The sequence below is a fragment of the Epinephelus lanceolatus genome, chromosome 20 (genome assembly GCF_041903045.1).
Source record: "Epinephelus lanceolatus isolate andai-2023 chromosome 20, ASM4190304v1, whole genome shotgun sequence".
Classification (NCBI taxonomy): domain Eukaryota; kingdom Metazoa; phylum Chordata; class Actinopteri; order Perciformes; family Serranidae; genus Epinephelus; species Epinephelus lanceolatus.
Window position 1 is genome coordinate 39278950 of NC_135753.1, and position 21738 is coordinate 39300687.

Genomic DNA, 21738 nt, shown 5'->3' on the forward strand with positions numbered 1-21738 from the left:
TTAGCTGCTAACTGCTACTTTTTAAATCGCCCACCATGGGTCGCCTGTAGAACATGACATGAGCTAGTAATAGTGATTTTGGACGGTTTTGATGGCTTTAGAGTTTTGTTTGAAGTTTATTTTTACTCGTTAAATTGGTCCGAAATCACTTTTTAGTTCTCGTTAATGTCCCCGACCTCTACACAGCTGATGTTTCAGGGAACAAAGACCAGGTGAGTCTGTGTGGGTCCAGTTAGCTGGATTCATAAAGATTTTGAGTGAAAGGTCCAGTGTGTCAGGTTCAGGAGGATTCAGAGGTGTCTGTCAGTGAGGATTACAGATTACAGATTACAGATTACAACCAGCTGGAACTTCTTCTGGTTAAAAGTCCGTCAGTGTTGATTGTTGAGGAGCTGAATTATCCATGTAAAAAAAATCACTTCATCCTCCAGTTTAATTATTTCAACATCATTTCAACATCTGGAGAAGAACTGTTTTACCTTCCTGCTGCTGTCTTTGTCCGCTCGGACAGGATCTCCCTCCAGGAAGGGCATCGCAAACACACTCAGGTCCTACAGACACACACACACACACACATACACACACGTAGCATTTAATTAATATCATACAAAATGCAGCAGGCTGTGTGTTTCCTGTCGGTCCTCCTCTCAGATAAATTCCTGCAGGACACCTTGATAATTATCATGTTTAGTACTCCAAATATGTGGAGGACAGAAGATGTCAGGAGCAAGTACATAAAGAAGTGGGAAAACATACAGTACAGAAAGAAAGAAAGAAAAACATTACTTTAATAATACATTTAAAATTAATTTAAAAAATGAATGCAAAAGTAAATAAATTCTTCCAAAAATGAATAAAAATAAATTAATACATTAATTTGAACTTAAATTACCTTTAAAAATAAGTGCATGAATAAATTAATGTAAAGAATGACTGAATTAATAAATGGATCAATAAATACTTTCAAAATGAATTAAAAAAAATAAATAATTAAAAACATAAACATTCAGTTAATTACAAAATAAATGCAAAAACAATTACGATATAGAAATAAAGAAATACATACATTTAAAAATATATTTTAAATGAATAAAAATGAAATAAATGCAAAACTAAAAAAAATTAATAATTCTAAAAATAAATCAATTAAATAATGAATGGAGGGAAGGGAAACTTCAGTATTAATTAAATAATAAATCATGCTTTCATTTATTTTCAATATTTAATTTGGTAATGTCATATTCATTTGTTGTTCAGTTGTTTTTTTAGATTTTGGCGGCATCAGTTCCTCATAAAGATAATCAGGCCATAACTAAATATGAAAAAGGAAAATGATATTGTGAAATGAAAAGTTATAAAATGAAAAGCTTCAACATGTCCACTTTATTAGGTACACCTTTGTTCATTATATGATGGTGACTTTATGATGCCTGTAGTGTACACAGTTTTACATTATGAGCTTCATAAAGGCAGAGTTAAACTGGACTGCCTCAGACTGGACAGGCGTACCTAATAAAGTGGCCACCAAGTGTCAGTGCTCAGATTAAAAGTTTAGATGCAAAAGATTAAATGCGTCCAAAGTGCAGACTGCAGCGGAAAGGTTCAGAAGTGCTGAGCTGGAGCCTCCTCTGCTGTTTGGAGGGTAAACACAGAGGCAGCCGTTATCACGTCAAGACATCTGCTGAGACGACGACATCACTGAAGTCACTGTGTCTCTAAATCACCCTCCACCTCAGCACGCTCAGAGGTCAGAGGTCACACAGCCCTCCTGTGAGGCAGCGTCGAGGGATTCAATCACCCAGCATCATCAGTCTGAGAATCGTTCATGAGTCTCAAGGCTTCTGGTTGCTATGGGAACCTGACGGCTCAGATCTGGATGGAGTGTGTCCGCCCACACACATTCGCACGCACACACACACACACACACACAGAGCTTTGTGTCTCTTTCAGCTTCTCTGACATTCTGTACATTTTCTCGCTCTGAGTTTCACAGTCGAGTTCCTCCGTTTTTCCTGTTTTAAAACTCAATCTGAAGCTCCTGAATTTTTAAGCAACCCATCTTTGTTTCCAGCGGCGTTTGTGCTGACAAAAATTGGTGATTGTTAGTGAGCCGTCACTGTGCTTTAAGTAGCATTTGTGCCACCACACATGGGTGTTTACTGGCAATCCATTTCTGCGTTTCCAGTGACATTGGTGCCACCAAGCATGGGTGTTTTTGGTGACCTGTCACTGTGTTTCCAGTGCCATTTGTGCAACCAAATGGGTGTTCATTAGTGACCTATTGCTGCATCTCCACCTGTGTTTGTGCCACTACACATGGCTGTTCATTAGTCACCCGTCACTGCATTTTCAGTGGCATTTGTGCCTCCAAACATGGGTGTTTTTGAGCAACCCATCATGGCATTTTCAGCAGCTTTAGTGCTACCATGCTACATTAAAATGTAACATATCCGTGGTTGGCAGAAACACACCATGCCAACATTTATCCTTGAATGTGTGTCCTAAAGGATGCTTTGTCAGTTTTAGTTATTTACATTTCAAAACTTTCATCCAAGTGTAGCTCAGATTTTAACAAAATTTCCAGGAACTGATGAAACTAAAATATGACTCAAGTCTTGTCTGCATCCACTCCTGTTGGGTGAATATGAGTAAAATACACAGAGGCAGCTGGTCGGTGCAGAACAAGAGGAAGAAGAGGTGATTCAAAGAGTCAAAGCTCGATCCATGAAGAACATGTTGGAAATGTTTCTACAGTCTCCGCATCATGTTTTCAGCTCATCATTTATTCACAGTCTGCATCTGATTTAACCCACGCAGACGTTCTTACACCTCACAGGAAACGTGTTCAGCGTTTCCACTCAGATATCTGTACGCATAAAAACAGGTCTTAGTGTGTGCGGGGGTTTGTCAGAGGTCGTTTTCCAAGGTTGTCTGGTGTGTGTGTGTGTGTGTGTGTGTGATGATGATGTCACAGCTGAGTCACACAAGCACAACCATACTCAACTAAAATGAACAACCTGCTTCAGACTCAGGATTTGTTTGCTTCCATGACAACACACAAAGCTTCAGCCTCCTTCATGTGTTCCTGAATCAGCTCTGATCTCTGATGATGATGATGATGATGATGATGAAAACCCTCAGACACACCTGACATGCTGCACCATGTGTATCAGCACTGAATCCACTGGATGTGTTCAGGCTCATGAGCGTAATCAGTGTCTTTAAATGAGCTTCAGGGGGCGTTTACATCACGAACCACAGCTCAGACCTGAGCACACTGAACCACAACATTGGTGTGTTTAACTGTAACTACTGTGTACCGTACCCAGGTACAGTTTGCATCAGGTGTACAAACCAACTGTACCAAAACACAGACGTGGACTGCTGTTTAAGACTCGTGCACATGCCATGATTTTTTGTGTTGTCAGATTCTTTGTTTCCAGTGTACACGCGCGGCAGAAGGCAACGTCACGTCATGCAAGCATTCCCAAGTACCTGTTTTTTAGAGCACGACAGCTGAGTCCTGAGGTGAACAAAGTTTGACCTCTGGAACGCAGCTACGGGCACTGCACGTCATATGACGTGTAAACACCCAAACACATCCTCCTGTTTTACCGTAAGTATTGTGATAAAGAAGGATGAGAAACTGATCATTACCCTCATCCTCCTCAAATGGCTCCATGATGATATTGGACTCTCAAACTCCGCCTTGGACTGGTTCACTTCTTACCTCTCTGGGAGGACACAGTTTGTCAGCTTGGGAGCTGCAAGGTCCCAAACCCTCCCCGTTACATGCGGTGTCCCTCAAGGATCTGTCCTTGGCCCACTTCTATTCATTATATACATGCTCCCCCTTGGCTGTGTCATCAGACAGTGCGGAATTTCTTTACACTCCTACACCGATGACACTCAGCTGTATCTCAGGACTGACCCAACCCCTTCAACTGCTCTGCCATCTTCATCTTCACCTCTGTCCACACTCACCAGCTGCCTCGAGGAGATAACGGCACGGATGAGTCGTAACTCCCTCCAACTCAACTGTTCCAAATCCGAAGCCATACTTATTGGCACCCCTCATCAGGTCCAGTCATCTTCTATAGGTACCATCAGCTTCTCTGGTTAGGACATCCCCCTTTCATCTACAGTTACCAACCTTGGCGTGAGACTGGACCCTCACCTAACATTTGAGAATCACATTAAACATCTGTGTAAATCCTGCTTTTTTCACCTTAAGAACATCACTAAACTCCGTCCCTCTCTCAGCCTCTCCGATGCAGAGAAACTAGTCCATGCCTTTGTCTCCTCCAGGCTTGATTACTGCAATGCTCTTCTAATTGGAATTCCTGGCAAAAGTCTGCAAAAATTACAACTTATTCAGAACAGCGCTGCTAGGATCCTCCTGAAAGTCATAAAACACATCACACCCGTACTCTGCACCCTTCACTGGCTCCCCATCTCCGCCAGAATCAGCTACAAACTTGCTCTCATCACCCATCAGTGTATCCATGGAAATGCCCCGGATTATCTCAATCAACCCGGAATCTATGCTCCCAAAACCAATACCTTCTCCACCTCCCAGAACCAAGCTCTGCACTATGGGAGACTGTGCCTTTTGTTCTGCTGCCCCTCATCTCTGGAACTCTCTACCCGGCCACCTCAGAGCCCCACAGACAGTGGATCCCTTTAAGAGAGGCTTAAAGACTTTCCTTTTTAAAGAAGCTTTTGACTCGGCCCATGACTCTTTGAATTTGTTTTTATAATGTTTTAATGATCTACCTTTTGAAAATAAATGAAAAGTGCTTTATAAATTCAATTTATTATTATTATTATTATTATTATTATTATTATTATTATTATTATTAATGCAGTGCTACTCAGCCGTACGACCTCTCCAACAAACAATATTTTAGTCCTATTACACCTGAAAAACAACGCCTGACAGATCAGCTCCAAACTCAGGATTCCTGGTTAGTAGGCTCCGGGTGTGTCCGTATATTTGATCTGACACTAAAGAGTAAAATGATGTTGTTCAAAGAAACAGAGCGTTCTATTGCCACATGATACAACGAGCGGTGAAGTTCATCGCATATTCACTCTGTTTGGCGCTTTGCTGCTCCCCAGAGGGTGGTGCTCTGGATAGCCAAACGGTACATTCAGACAGTGCTCCGACACTCTGGGTGTGTATGTCCGAACGCACCCTGTGATACAGTGCTTGTCACTTAGCAACCTCAGACGCAACCTGTCTTTGCAGCCTTGAAAGTTGGAACAGAGTGGGCACCAAAGTAGCGCCCGACCTTGCATGTTCCAGGCGGTCAACAACGCAGCACGTGTCCCCACACTAAGACGGGTCGCAGTCAGCAAGAAAAGTTGCAAAGACGTTTGTCAGCACGCCCTGATCTCATCCTCTGAACTGCACGGCCAAGGGTGATGACATATGCAGGTGAGAGGGTCGTTATGTCATATGGAAATCAGCAAATTATAAAATGAAACAAATTACAAAATTACAAAATCAATTACTTATAAGATCAGCATGTCATGAAAATCCACTTAATATGAAATCAACTAAATGTAAAATCACCTCATTATTAGATCACCTTGAGGAGGAAACAGAAAAGTCAAAGTGGACCAGAATAAAAGAAGTAAGAGCTAAACTAACACACACACACACACACACACACACACACACACACACACACACACACACAGTACCTTCTGCTCCTCAGTTTTCAGAAATCAATGATCCAATCAGTGTGTTCGCTGCTGGCTCACACTCCTGTTAGTCTCTGACACACTTCTGTCACTTTCCTCTCTCTTTTACCTCCTCCCTCCTAACTCCCTCCTCCCTCCTCCCTCCCTCCTTATCAGCCTCGCTTACTGTTCTTTTACACTCTGTTTGGTGTGTGTGTGTGTGTGTGTGTGTGTGTGTGTTAGGTTACACTGCCAGTATCACTGAAGGCTGGCTGCAGTAGCGTGTCGGCAGCCTGTAGGTGGCGTGTTTGTGTCCAACATTGACTCCTTGGCTGTTTCTGGTCTGACGGACACAGACTCAGACTGACTGTAATGTACGAGTGACACAGGTGTTAAAATATTAACCTATCATCATGTTAAAGTCAAAACTTCCTGTTGTTATTATTGATGTCCTGACGATGACCTCTGATCTCTGACCTTGTGATGTCATTCCTTGGAGCATCTTGAAATGCTTCATGTTCCTGAAATCTGTATGACCTAAGCTGAAAGGTTAGGGGTCAACATAATAACTAACCATAATAACTGATAAACATATTGAAACTATGTCGTCAAAGCAAATAATAATAATAATAAATTTGAAAAGCTTCTTTCTGGTCCTCCAAACGCTACATGTCACACTGCTACCATACAAGGCGCTGCCTGCTGTTCAGTTAAACATTCACACGCACTAACACAGTGAGCGGCAGCCAGCAACACAAAACAACAAGTAAACACATAAACATGTACGAATTTCTAAAACGATGTCAGTGAGAATTTGAGTAGCAGTCCCTTTGACAACAACACCACCCCCTCCATCCTTTTTAACTGACTTGAATTCACTTCTATAGTAATCAGCTCCGACGCTTTCAGATCCTTCTGTAAGTTATTCCAGGAAGAAGGGGCGGCCATATTGGTTTTGATTTTTACACATGTATGTATGCAGATAAGAAGGAAGCAGCCCAGGCAGAGATTTAAACACAAAAACAACCAATGAGAAAGTCCTCAAGCAGACAGACGAGGCCATTTAGCAACATCATTCAGTGTACGTTGAAGAACAAGGTTTCCACAGCCAGTAATGACGCGTACAGCACAGTGATGTACAGTATTTAATTTCTTTAGGCACTGGTCAGGTGCATTCATGTAAAGCAGATCACCATAGTTCAATAAAGGGAGAAACAGGATTTACTCCTGAGGAAGAAACTTTAAGTTTCAGCTTGGAAACAAGGTTTTCAACGTGTTCTGATCCATTATAATACCTTCATACTTCATACGTATATCCATTTCAACCAATTTCAACCCCTGGAGCAGTTAAGATTTGGAAGATTAGATGGATTTGGATTAGACTGCACTTAAAACAAGCTTAAGTTGAATTAAATGGGACTGAAAGACACCACAGGGATTCAAGAGTTTGTACTACTGAGGGGGAGGAGCAACAGACGACTGTGGCAGCATTTGATCTGTTCTTACAAAGATTATTTACATATAGAGAACAGCAGTGGACCCAGTTTGCAGCCCTGGGGCATGCCTTTCGATACAGGGAGGAAGGAAGAGGAAGACCCAGCAAAGTGGACTCAGTCTGTTCTATCTGACATGTAATTTGTGAAGCAACCAACAGCATCCTCAGATAAACCCATGGTATGGGGTCTGTCCACCAGGGAGATGTGGTCAAATCAAGGGAGACAGCTGCACAGTATTTTTTACAGTCCAACACCTTAGTGATGTCATTATAAATTAAAGTTATTATTATTATTATTATTATTATTATTCACCACTTTAGTAGCAGTGGTTGTTGTGCTGTGCTTTTTATTCTAAAGCCTGACTGATGACAAAATGTCGTTTGTGTTACGGTACTTTTTTCATTGTTACAAGTTTTTCAAGCACTTTAGCTAAAACACATAATTCAGAGATCGGCCTGTAGTTGTTTACAACTGCGGGATCCCCTCCTGTCACGTGTGAAGTCACTGAGGCTAAATGGTTACTGATGTTGAAAACTTCAGGTCAGTCTCTGAAGAATCACAGAATACACTCGATCAGCTTCAGTCATGATTACGGCACACATGTGACATCAGAGAAGATCATGGCGCAGCATGTCGGCATGTACAAGGTCACATCAAAAACTTACAGAAACATCACATCTGCTTGGCTTTATACGGTTTGCCCCAGAATCATCAGGCCATGTGTCACCCTCAGTCTTTGTGCTATGGGAGTCATCTTAACCTCCAGACACCGCAAGTGTGACGCAGCTCTCAAAGTACCAAACCATTGCGATGCACAATCCACACATTTCTCCGTGGTTCTACCACGAGACACACAGCTATCACCTGGTTAGCACAGCAGCTAATGGCAAACTGTGTTCCTGATTAGTCCAGATTCTGACCCAGTTTCTACGGTTACAGACCAGACCAATCCTCAATGTGACCTCTGACCTCCAGTGAGGTCATCACAGAGCAAACTGTCATCACAAAAATGTCTCCTGAGGGGGTCTGAGATCAGCTTTCAGTGACCTACTTACTGCACATGCACACACACATGAACAGGTGTGATCCGAGGCTTCAGGTCAGCCACACTTTCTCCTCCCAAAGCTTTCCGTATATTTTCGCCATGTTGGCATGATGCATCAGTCAGTGGTAGTGCAGAGTGTGCAGGTCTGCAGACAGCAGCTCCACTTCAGCTGGTGCGATTATAGGAATCAAGAATCTGCACAGTGTTGTGTCATAAAATGAAACAAAATAAAAGCCCAGTTCTTAATATCCGTCTGAGACACATTACTGCCCACCGCCTCCACAGTTGTTTCACTTTTTTTAAACATAGAAATAAAACCTATTTAGTTCATTTTCAGGTATCGGCGCTGACTGCATCAAATAAGAACAGTGACGCATGGATTCCACCGGGCGCGGGCACAGCCGCAGTGCGTCTGGTGGAATTGCAAGCATCGTCTTAAGTGGCCGTGACCAGCTCCAGCAGACTCATCCCAGCTGAAAACGTGCCGCAGTGACACCCAGTGGAATCCAGGCGTAACTGTGTTATCAATACCAGTCCGTCTGCACCGTGTTCAGGTTGAAACACAGTTTTTTTCCACCCTCCACACAACGTCACACCACACCGGAAGTGTAACGGCTGGGGTTTGGACCCAGCTGCAGCACACGGACAACCAGGAAGAGTTTGTAATGACGATCACTGTGACAGCTCAGCAGGTACAGAGCAGGGCAGGTGAACAGCACAAAATACAGTTCAACACTCCAGCCAAAGTTTCGCCACAAAGTCTTTAGCAGCCCGGCTGGTTTGGCAGGCCAAACCAAGTGAGAGGCAGGTGAGTGAGCAGTGGCTCTAGCCAAACAACAAACACGGCTCAGTTCAACAGCAGGCAACAAACCGTGGAGGAGCAGGCAGGGGACGTAGTCCAGGAGGCAGAAAATCCAGGTAAATACACAGTTAAAAGAGACGGACCAGAAGAGAGGAGGCAGAAGGCAAGTCGAGGTCAGGCGGAGGTCAAGAAGCCTGCAAGTAAATACTCACAGGATGCATACACAATGGAGAGAGTGGCGACATGGTGAAGGAAACCACAGGTAAGCTGACTGGAACACTCACACTGTAGTGTTGTCGTTGTCACCAGATGGTAATGCCAAGCAGCGACAGCCAAACGCAAACCAAAGACACAGAAACAGGTCTTGAGGTCGAGGACAGAATCAGACAGAGCAGGCATGTCAGAGGCAGTCATATGTACTGACTGGGAGTAATGAGGAACAGGTGAACTGAGTTGCCCTGATGAGGTGGGCGTGACTGAATGGAGAACTCCTGCCTGCTGAGAGCTGTGTGATGTGATTGGGTGACCACAGAGCTGTGACAAAATAATTGAAGAATATAACAAACTATATTTGTTGTAATACAAATCCTACAAACAACTGTAGAACTGAAGAAAACACAATAACCAATTATTTTGCACAAAGTGTGTGTGAGAGTGCTCCTGAGTGTGCACAGATTCTGTTCTTACCAAAGAACAAATCCAGATAAAAAACACACTGGTGGAAGTCAGAATCTTTGTTAAAACTAGTTAGACGGGTTTTAAGAACAAATTTCCGTTTCAGAGCGGTTGAGGAACGAGGTCCAATTATCCTCTCGATTGTTTCGTACGTGTATTTCAAGTACTTGTGCTAGATTTCACTCACCAAGATCAAAGTAAGCACTTTACAGACACTGAGTGTCATCACCAAATATCTTTCCTCGTAAAATGCCCGGTTGCCATCTGTGCACGGGTGTTGTCACAAGTTCAGTAACCGCTGCGTGGCATCCTTAGTGAGAGGCAGAGAGATTACAGAGCACGGTCTCAATGTCAAGTTGTCGAAATCCAATGCTTAGGCAGTGACTTGCAGCGTCAGAAACCAATGAAAAAAGGCATCCTTTAACGTTGGCATAGGCAGCATCAGGTGGAGGATGAAAGTGTGAGTGTGGCAGGTGGGAGGGGTGGATGGGTCCAACAAACACTGACTTTCACCCGAGAGAGCAGTGTTCACGTCTCGTCTAAAGCCAAACCCTGTTCTTTTTCCTAAACCTATGTGTTTTTCAATTCACGGCGTCCATGACCCAAACACCAACATGTGACGAGGTCGGAGTGACGGAGTTAGCCAGGAGTTGTTAAAATGGAGCATTTGTCCCTGATAGTTTCCCTGTGCTGAGCTTCAGGTGATCACAGGACGAGATGTGGAGATGAAAAGCAGCGTAGGTTTGGTTTTATCTTTGGTGAGGACATTTCACATCCACCTCTGCTGTACCACGTTTATTTTATTCAGTTCATAGTGAGATTTTCTCTGATTTTAAAGATGTTTTTTGATTAATATAAATCTGATACAAAAACTACAGAAGCAGTGCGGGATTCAGTGGCGTCTATCAGTGAGGATTACAGATTACAGATTACAGATTACAACCATCTGAAGCATCTCCTGGTTAGAATTCCTTCAGTGCTGATTGTTGATGAGCTGAAGTTTCATTTATAAACACTGCGTACACAGAAAACGAGGCCTGAAAGAGGAGCACGCCACTTCCCACGCAAAAGTTGTGATCTATAGAAACAGACGTGATGGGAGAGACTTTGACCCGTGCTCATGAACATTTTGGAGACAGGAGACTGGCGCTGCAGATGGCGAGGTGGACGCCTGATTGTCGCGATTGTTGAATATTTTTTGCCACACACCATTTTTGTCTTTTGTCTGTACGTATATTCGTAGCATGGATCCTACGCAGGGTTTATAAATGAGACCCCGGTGATAAAAACAGTTTCTCTGATGCTGTTCGGCGCCTGGCGGCCAACACAAAAACACAAAGTCATAAAAACACACAAAACATGAATGTCCCTCTCAGGGGCCAGTGTTTGGTTCGTCCGTCTGCAACATGGTGATCTCTGCAGACGAGGCCCTGCTCCCTGTGTAGATATAACGACTCATTCTGAGGGAACAATTATTGAACAATTACTTTCAGCTGATCGAAGAAAACACAACCATTAGATAATATTCACTTTAAATCCACACACTGAATATTTAGTATTTAGAATTAATATGAGAGAATTTCTAAACTTTTACAAGAAATGAAAATATTAATATCAGCCATAGTTTCAGTTTGTTGATCTGAGCGACACAACAGTTTCTGTAGCCGATAAAATATGTTTCAAGATACTTCATGATGCAACTTTAATCTCACTTCATGACATACTCAACAGGGCTCTGCTGCATCGTCTGCTACAGCTGCTCCTTTATGATCTGTTTCATTCTGTTTCCCTCCTTCGGGCTCAGACTATTTGTTGGACGACAGACAGATTAAAACAGATCATAGTAGATTCAAAGTAGAAACCCAAACACAGGATGTAGTCCGCTGACATGCACACACACACACACACACACACAAGGCTGTTCTTAGGTCAGATTGAGGGCTGATAGCAGCAGTTTATGGTGTTTTGTGGAGGTGAATCATTAGACAGCAGCTTGGGTGTCTGTGTGTGATTGTGTTGTTTTCATGTTGTAAATAAATGTGTTCAGATTAGATCAGAGAGAAACCTCAGACTGAGGCTGCATTCACTGTCCAGTCTCTCCAGGAGTTCATTGGCAGTTTTTAAGATTGTTGCGGGCTGAAATGTCTGATTTCACAGCAGCTTTTTTTTTTTTTTTTTTTTTTTAATTGCAATGCACGTTGCGTTCAAAGCAACGCTCAGGGACCGTCTCTGTGAGCCGACCTCCTCCTGGAGAGTTTGCCAGGAGCAGCGGCAGCGCCTAAATTCCAACACCGAGCTGTTAAACCGTCCCAACGATCCCACACCGACACCCAAACCGCTCGACTCTGTTGTTCAACCTGTTAATAAATGCTGGGTAAATTAGCTTGCTGCTAACAGTTAGCCCTGTCACTGTGCGTGTGATTGTGTCCCTTCCTGATAGCCAGAGACAGAGGAGCAGAGTGAATCAATACGCTGCACGCAGCTCTACAATAAAATGAGATTATACCCAATTAAAAAGTCAAATTTGCACTAAAGTTGAAGTGAAAATCACAAGGTCGCACAGAATTCATGGAGACAGGACGAATTAGCCAAATCTGTGTTAATAGTTGTTATAGCAACTGTACACACACACACACACACACATATATATATATATATATATATGTGTGTGTGTGTGTGTGTGTTACGATGCAGATGACACTGTCCTGTATGTAACAGCATGAGGAGAAACTGGTTCAGAACCTGAACATTTAAACTGGTTTCCTCTTTCAGAATAAAGTCTGAGTGGATCATCATGCCTGTTTGTCACTGTTCCTTTATAGCACCGGTTCCCAACTTTTTCCTTCAGGGACCTTAATTATATTCAACACATAACAGTAACTTGAGCTTAAACATCTCTTTTCCAAGAGAGTCCTGGCCGAGACAGTCAGTAACATCAGTTACAGACGACACAGAACAACAATACAGAATAAAAACGTAAAGCTTTAAAACACAAAATAGGATTACTACAGAGAAAAGACAAAATGTACACATGATTAACTACACACCAGCTGAGATACACCGTGTCATATTGTGCACAGTATTCCTGCAGCAGAGCAACTTTCAGTCGTTCTGCTGCAGGTTCCACAGATAAGGAGCTGCACATATAACGGCTCATTGACCAAACTCTGTATGTACCGCGGCACAGACAATGAAAACTTGAGAACGCAGAGCAGAGTCACTTACGCACATAAATACACTGGAGGTGGGTCAAGAACAGCTTTGTAAACAAGAGAACGCCAGTGACATGAATGTATACTCATTAAGTTATCTTCAGAGAAATGACATAAAGGCAGTGGTCGAATTGTTAATTTTTAAAAAGGGGGATGCAACGTAGCTTTGATTTTTTTGCGTGCACACATCATCAAATATGACAGCACAGATGTGCAAAATTAATCAAGATAAAGAAAAATGCCATGACCTATACCTGCTGCCTTTAAAAACACAAATAATGCAGTAGTATTGCTATTGCAATACGGACAAAAAACATTTTAGAGTATTCATAAGAGTAGCTCTGAAATAGCTGTGAAAATTAATCTTAGAGTCACTCTTATCCTACAGACATTTCTTTAGCCAGTTATAATTTCTCCTAATCTGTGAAGCCTTGGGCTGATAATTGGTGCTGCTGTCAAGTCCCTGTCCTGATACCTGCCTGGTTTCTCCCTGTCCCTCTTCTATCTGTTGCAATAATACAGATAATAAATGTGCAAAGCAAAAGAAATAGAATTAAGAATAATAGTGGTGACATAGCTGTAGAAATTAATCGCACAGTCACTTTTGTGCTCGAGATATTTTCTCTCAGCCAGTTATAATCTCTCCTGCATGATCATCCTGGCTGGCCTCTGGTCCACTGTCTCCTCCCTGACTCTGCTCTTTATATTGTGGCAATATAGATTTAAAAAAATATGTGGAAAGCAATAGTGAACACAAGTTCTTATTAAGGAGGAGTGGGTTTATTCCTCGCATGAAACTAGCTAGCAAGGTATTTAACATAGGTAACAATAACATTAGTGTTCTTGTTAACTAGCTTAACTTGATATATTGGCATCTATTAATTAGTCATCATTTAGCGAACATTATCTACATGCAACAGCATCATTCAGCTTACACGGGTTTGGAAGAAACTGTGCAAGGTTTTTTGCTTCTTGCTGGCTGGTTTGCTGAACATAGTTAACACTCATCAGCACTGCCCAGCAGCACACCTCTTGTTGATTGATTCAGATCACAACATGACAGCATGTGTATGCGCCTGGCACCGCCTACTCATGGTGCGTTTAAAGACGGCTTGGAAAAACACGTTACCACATGTTAAAAACAAATTGAATGGTTCTAACAGCTATAAAAAAAAGTGCGGGGGACAGAGGGCACAGATACTAGAAGTGCGGGGGACATGTCCCCTGTGTCCCCCCCTCAAATTACGTCTGTGCCTGCACACACAGATTCTAGATTAACAAGGGGATGCTTTTTGGTCAATTTTCTAACAAAGGGGATGGCATCCCCCCTCAATTCGACCACTGCATAAAGGCATAAAGTTTTCTTACGTAACTTAAAATCAAAAAGGCCTCATGACCCCCGGTGAAGCTGTGGTGACCCCCTGCTTTGTGCTTCATTTCAGGAGGTGAAAACCACACTCGTCATTGTGTAACATATGAAACAGCAGCTACATCTCTGTGTGTCTGTAACACCCAGTGAGTCTGTCTTTGTTGTTACTGGGTCGGTTTATTATTGACAGGATTGTGTTCTCTCATCTGTCCACCTTCATCATCCTCATCACTCCTTAGTTCTTCTACCTAATCACCTGTCTTCCCCTCACCTGAGCCCCCCCCCCCCCCCCCCCCACCTGCACTTCATCCCCTCATCACACTACTTTGTATTTAAGTCCTGGGTTCAGTTCAGTCTTTGTTGGATCCTTGGTTTTGGTTGTGTGACCTCCAGTTTGCTTTTCTCTGCTCCAACCTTGAATAAAGATCTATCTGAGTTCATGCTGTGTTCAGGTGCACCTGCTCCACGCCGCACGAAACAGGAACTTCTACTTAAATTCTTAGTGAAACAGAACCTGCCTCTGTCTGCAGCTAGAACTTAACGTGTGTCAGATTTATATGAAATATGATATCATGGTTGTGTTTTCTTTGGTGTATGATCAGCTGAACATATGAACTGTTCTTGTTCCCTCAGAGTGAGACGTTTATATCTACACAGGGAGCAGGTCCTCGTCTACAGAGATCACCATGTTGCACCGCCATGTTTCTACAGTAGCCCAGAACGGACAAACTAAACACTGACTCTACACAGAAACATGCATGTCGCACTATATTTCTCCTACACACTTGGCACATGGACAAAGTTTTGGTATTTTGGGAAAAAAGTTGAGCAATATCAAACATTCCCGCTATGTAACATTTTGTCACATCTGTTAATCTGTTGTGTGCACACGACATCTACTGTCCATCTGTCCGTCCTGAAGACAGATCTGTCCTCAGTGTCTCCTGATCAGCTGTGAGGACAGAGACATGTCTGTCTTTTGATATTAGGCTTTATCAGTCAAACTGAATTGAATTAAATTGAATTACAGAGGAAACGTAATATTCTAAGACAAAGTATTTTGAGGAAATAATGTCAAAACATTTTAGAGAAAAAAGTTGTAAATTTCAAGAAAAAAGTCTTCATATATTTATAAATTAAGTTGTAATATTTTTAAGGAAAAAAGTTTAATAATGTGAAAACATTTTAGAGAAAAATAGTTTGGTATATTTTGAGGCAACAAAGTTTTTTATTCTTTTATTGCGACAAACACAAAGTTTTAACATTTTAAGGAAAAAAGTTGATTAATGATATTTTACAGAAAAAGAGTTGTAATATTTGGAGACAATAAAGTCATAATTTTAAAAAAGTCGGGTAAAGTCAAGCATCGTAGAGAATAAGAAAAAAAATCAGAATATTTTGAGGAAAAAAAGTTGAATAATGACGAAACATTTTGGAGGAAAACCTCCAGGAGAAGTTTCAGCTGGTTGTAATCTGTCATTTCTAAATCGTTGTTCCTTTAATGTTGTTGGCTGAAACACAAAGAGCTCAGTGCTCCAGTGATAAGCAGTAAACGTTTCTTCAGATGTAGTGATGCTTCCATAAATAAGACGTTAAGACCCAGGTACTGTGTTTGAATCCTCAGGAGCACATCTCCTCTCAGGTAACATCTCATAAACAAACTCTGAGAGCTGAAGTCATAAAGTGTGTTATCGCTGTGACTCTGAACTCTGACCTAAGAGACAGACACTTTACTGCTCTGTGATTTATAATCAGCTGATAACAGCTGCAGGAGCTGTGACAAAACAACAACAACATCTTATTAGCATTTTAACAGTGCTGAGTGTTGTTGCTGCCCCCTACAGGCTGCAGGGTTCATTCCTGAAGTCACCGTGTTCCACCATATAAAAAACAACCACAGCCTCACGGACCACTCACGAGTCGGTGTACTCGTAGCAGGTGAACAACATGAACCAGGGAGTGGTTTCGCTAATGCTAACGTTAGCTCGCTGCTCCCAGCCTGCATTATTTTTATTTTTGAAGCTGTTGTGTCGTCTTCTGACTCTGTTGTCTCTTTGTGTTGCCCGTCTGCAGCCAGGCCACCGTTATTGGACCGATAGGTGGACAGAAAATAACGAGTAGGGTGTCGCTGCAGACCAGAGACTCTGAGAGGGCGTGGCAACTGTCAATCATTTTTAATTTGACCAATCAGAGGTTTACAATCCTCGGTCAGTCAAAAACTAGTTTCACTAATTTGCCGCCTGAATCAGTTTCAGTTCTACCGATCACTTCACAGTATGGCAGGGGGCGGTGGTACGATCAGGCAGGCGAAGAGTATTGTTGGTGAATCAGAATAAACCCTTTAAACAGCAAAGTCACAAGATGGCACAAACACACTAACTGATGGAGGCAGCAGTCGACCAGCAGCTCCTGTGTTCAGCGAGAGCGACGTATCGGCTTCATCTTCCTGTTGGAATCAGTGTCTGACAGAAAGGTGACGCAGTGAAAACACTCTCAACATAGCGCGCACACTTCAACTGATACTGATTTCTTTCTTTGGGTGTCTTAAACATCTTTTGTTGGGTCCCCTGCTCACAGCAGTACATCAGTTAACTTCCTGTTTGCTTCTCCAAACTGGAGGCGTGACGACTGACATCGACTGTAGGAAACACACTGACTGTGGATCAGGACCTCAAACAACCCCACCTCAAAAAAATCTGAGCTGTCCCAGTTAAAGAGGAACTTCACTGCTGCAGAGACGGCCCTTTAATCAAACTGGTCTGTCTCTGCAGAAGATGCAGATACTTTGGTGCTAAAGAACCAGAGACAACAGAGACAACAGACAACAGAGACAACAGACAATGAGACAACAGACAACAGAGACAACAGAGGCAACAGAGGCAACAGAGACAACAGACATCAGAGACAACAGAGGCAACAGAGACAACAGAGTAACAGAGACAACAGACAACAGAAACAACAGACAACAGAGGCAACAGACAACAGAGGCAACAGAAAAAAAAACAAGACAACAGAGAAAAAGAATGCTTTTGCTCAAGGGAGAAAACCTACAACTTCCAGAATGCACTGGACCACTGGATGGTGATGTAAGGCAAACACGTGTGTTTAAAACAATGTCACAACATTCTGGTGTAACAGTTCAACAGGAAGTTAAAACCTGTTTCTGAAAACATCTGAGGAGAGAGACAGACTACTCAGTGACAGAGTCTTGGTTTATATTTGATCATAGCTGCTTTCACTGTGCAGGAAACAGTATGGCGCCCACTTCCTGTTCACAAACTCTCACTGTTACAGTGAAACACAGCACTAAAATATGTATTTTAAAAACACAGTAGGAGAGAAAGCAGCAGAGCAGCAACATAATGTTGACTTACACTTGATCAGAGCTGGTTTTAGTTTGAGTTTGAGAGAAAGAGGGGCGGGTCTGTCTCTTGATCCACTTCTATACTCATTGTGTCGACGGTGGTAGCATGGGTGGCGAGCAATACGAAAATGTGGAAGTGCAGCCTGTAGTTTGAGCAGCAGCCCGAGAGCCAGTGAAACTCTGCTGGATGATGAGGACCGAGGAGGGGTGTCTGGGCTCTGATTGGATTGTTGCTTTACACAGACCATCACCACTGTTTAGATACAGAGCTGGTTGAAAATCTGTGAAGTGCCCTTTAAAGCAGAAACCTGCCGTGTGGTTTCGTCCTGTTTCAACACTTCCTGCAGCAAAACTCTGACACAAACGCCGCAGAGACTGAATACATCAGTTTAAATTCTCACCATCACACGATTCTGATTAACATTCAACAAGACGAGCTGCTGACCATCACATCTGCTGCTTTTTCACCAGAGAACACGCAGAGCAGCACTTCCCACGACTCCGTCTGTGTGTGTGTGTGTGTGTGTGTGTGTGTGTGTGTGTGTGTGTGTGTGTGTGTGCGCCCTCATGCTCCACTCTGGTGGCTGCTGACAATCAGATGCAGTGACGCTGACTCGACTCTTTCTAACCTGCAGTCAGACTTTTCTCAGGCAGCAGGTGCACTTGTTAGTCCCACCCACCTCACTTGTGACATCACTTCCTGTCTAGCTTCTGGCCCATTGCCTTTCTATAAGTTCAATCAATAGATCATTTATGTGTCACATGGTTTTACACGAGGCACAGTTTAGTCCTTTTTATGGTCGTCTGTCATCGCTGGCTGCTGCTGTGTTATCGTCTGTGTCTCCGGATGGTTCCAACATGAAGCTCAGCGTAACTTCAGACAGGAAGACTTTCTTTATGCTTCATCCATTCACAGTTCTCTCTGGGTTCATCCCAACACCTGATCTCACGTCTTAGCTCCGCCCTCGTAAGACACGGGGAGAGAAGAAATGCGGAAACATGTCTTTAGAGAAATAAGACGTCTTTTCCTCTGTGTTTGTGATGACGGTGGCGGCTGATCACAGCTGGATTTTTACCAGTGGTGTTCAATATTTTTAAGTGCCGTGCGCATTTTGTAACCTGCACAACTCTCTCTGTGTGATCAGGGCCGCAGCTCTAGGTGTTAGAGTTGGTTCTGTTCTGGTAACTTTAACCCTTTCATGCATGAGTTATGACACTTCAGTGTCAGGTGTTTTTATTCCTCTTCAGGCAGAAAAAAACATTTAAAGTTTTTAAATGTACATTTTTCACGGTCAAAGTTCTGAACTGAAGAAACATAATCCAGTGAATAACTGTATATTATGTGAAACTATAAACATTTATCTTTAATGCTGTTAAACTTTACATTTCCTTTTAATAGTTTTTAGCCTGTTTTTTTTTCACTAGCAAAAATTAGCATCAGCAGAGTTAACCACAGCAGCTAACGTCCTGTGCTTTGACAGCGCTGAACCTTCATCCGACTCCTCAGCCTCTCCCCTCTCTCCTCCTACTCCTCCCTTTGTTCCCTCCCTCTTTCAGCTCCTTCCTCTTGACTCCTCTTTTTCTTATAAACATTTTCTCCAAAAACACTGTCAAAATATTTTTGTTACAAAAACTGTGAGTGACATTCTGACATCATGAATCAGTCTCTGCAGAGGACGTATTTGTGAGTTGCAGTAAAAGTATGAAGCACGACGTCCAGTTCAGTGAACATGTGATTTACTTAATTCCTCCCAACATAAAGAATAATAATAATTATAGTGCATTTCACTCATAGAGCACTTTTCATAGAACTCAAAGTCACTTCTCATAACGACCATAAAATACATACATTAAACATACATTACATTAAAATACACACAGCATTATTTGCACATTAAAAGCTGATCATAATCAATACTTTGACATTTTAGCAACTCTGTAGATGTTACCTGATGTAACCAGATTTTATTTACAGGCAGGGTCTCCTGTTGTAGAGGGACTGAGGAGATGTTCCTGAGCAGCACGGTGTTCGTGCCATTCCGTCGGCCATCTTGGTTTTGAGAGATTCTTGTTGCACGTACAAAGACTGGCCAGTGGGGGGCAGTGTGTGGCGTGACACAGGGTCCACCGCTGTGGCTCCGACACAACTCAAAAGTCTCACTTTAACTTTACATTGCGAACATGCAATAATCGACCAGCAGCCAGCAAAGAATCAGAATCACAGTGTGTCCGAGAGATGACAGGTCGTTACTGCGTTCTTATTAATGTTCAACACAGTGCTGATGAGCTGTGGTCAGCTCTGTGTGTGTGTGTGTGTGTGTGTGTGTGTGAGGGCACTTCCGGGGAGTTATGATAAACTGCCTGTGTGCCTGACAAGACAAGTTCAGGGGAATCAAAGTCCTACTTCATGACATCACAGGAAGTTTTTTTTTAATTTGAATTTGTCTCATTTCTTCTGTCTGAGTGTTGGTGATAAAATCAGTTTCAACCTGACAGACAGACAGACAGACAGACAGACACTTACAGGCATGTGGAGTTTCAGCGGCCTCCTCCTCTTGCTCCTGCAGCTCCTCTCCGCTTCCTCCTCCTCCTCCTCCTCCCCCTCTCTCCTCTCTGCTGTGCTTCTCATCAGCAGTCAGAAAATCCTCTCAGCTCAATTATCAGATTATCTCCAAGTGTCCAGGAGAGCTCCTCTGTGGTCCTGATGCAGAACTGCTGGAGAGTTCATGCAGGACTCAGACTTCTGTCCTTCTTCAGTGGGACTCACCGTGATGTATGTGTCAGTGTGGTGTCAGTGTGGTGTCAGTGTGGTGTAGTGTGGTGTAGTGTGGTGTCAGTGTGGTGTAGTGTGGTGTAGTGTGGTGTCAGTGTGGTGTAGTGTGGTGTAGTGTGGTGTCAGCCCGGACTGGATGCTCTGTTGTGACTGTAGCAGCAGTCGTGTCTCTCCTGGCGCAGAGTTTCCAGACTTGTCATTAAAGTATGTGTGATGATGGTGATGAGAGCACGAGCCGGACCGCGGACAGCCTGCAGGATGAAAACATCGGAGCGGTGGATCGTTGGTCCTCTCCCCCGCTGATCGGATCCTCAGAGGCTGAGCAGCAGCTCTGCTGACGCGGCCCCGGCGGGTCACACCGCCTCCCGGTGCTCGGTTGGTGAGTGAGGAGACAGACCCGGTTTGAAACGGACAGCTCCGTCAGGTGAACCCTCGGCGGCACAGACCGGCGGTGAGCGGCTCCATGACGGAGCGCAGCGCCGCGGACAGCAGCGAGGACATTACGCACGACGCAGCGCGCGCTCTGAGCTGCAGGAGAGAGAATACTACTGTTACTATGACTACTGCTATTGTTACTATCACTACTCCTACTCTCACTCCTACCCGTCCCAAACTGATCCATCTGCAGCCTTTCATTCATTCATCATCACTGCACTGAGGGACAGTTTGTATCCTGTTACCTGAGTGCTTCCACTGTCTGTCACACTGACCCTATGGACCTCTCACTGCAGTGCATGTGTCTGATGCACTGACTGCAGCTTCACATGTTACAAGGTGCAGTTCTAAAATGACACAACCCCCCAAAATATGCAGCTTTAAAAGTCCTGCATACACCTGCACAGTGAATACTTTTCCTGTCAGTACACAAGGTGTAATGTTTCTGTAAAAGTTTGAATGCTGAGCGTTAAACTGCCCAAAATGAGCCGGGCCAGCATCGGCCGCACTGGGTCTGCTGTAAGAAATAGATTGGGCCACATCCGGTTGCTCGACTCAGCGAGACTTGGGATTAATGACCCCCAGAATCAGGCCACATAAACTGGCCTGACAGAGCCATCACTGGGTGGCAACAGGAAATATACAATAAGCAAACAGTAACTGTCAGAATACTACTTCAGGCTACTATTACTATGAGCACTGTTACATGTGTGTGGTGTGCGTCTCTCCTCAGGTACCGCTCTGCTAGTTATAAACCACAGACTGTATAAAATAACTCATCGCCCACTGGTTTTAGGGACTCTTGTCTTGAAGCCTTCACTTAAGCATTTTGGCCGTCGCCATCTTGATTTTTTTGGAGCCAGATGTGACCATGTGTGG

At 43.3% G+C, this 21738-nt stretch overlaps 1 protein-coding gene across 2 annotated transcripts in view; it reads right to left on the reverse strand.

The window, feature by feature from the left end:
• Positions 1–20951, reverse strand: part of LOC117265042 (5'-AMP-activated protein kinase subunit gamma-2-like) — a 77828-nt gene extending 56877 nt beyond the window's left edge. The window contains exons 1-2 of one of the 2 annotated variants that reach the window (XM_033639428.2): positions 20176–20951; positions 480–551 (exon numbers count right to left, since the gene is read on the reverse strand). In XM_033639428.2, the coding sequence (XP_033495319.2) occupies positions 480–551; positions 20176–20280 (177 nt within the window). In that variant the 5' untranslated portion in view covers positions 20281–20951. Of the gene's footprint in view, positions 1–479; positions 552–5709; positions 5819–20175 lie in introns of those variants that run through there. The other variant, XM_078162868.1, reaches the window with a different exon arrangement.
• Positions 20952–21738: the final 787 nt, after the last annotated feature.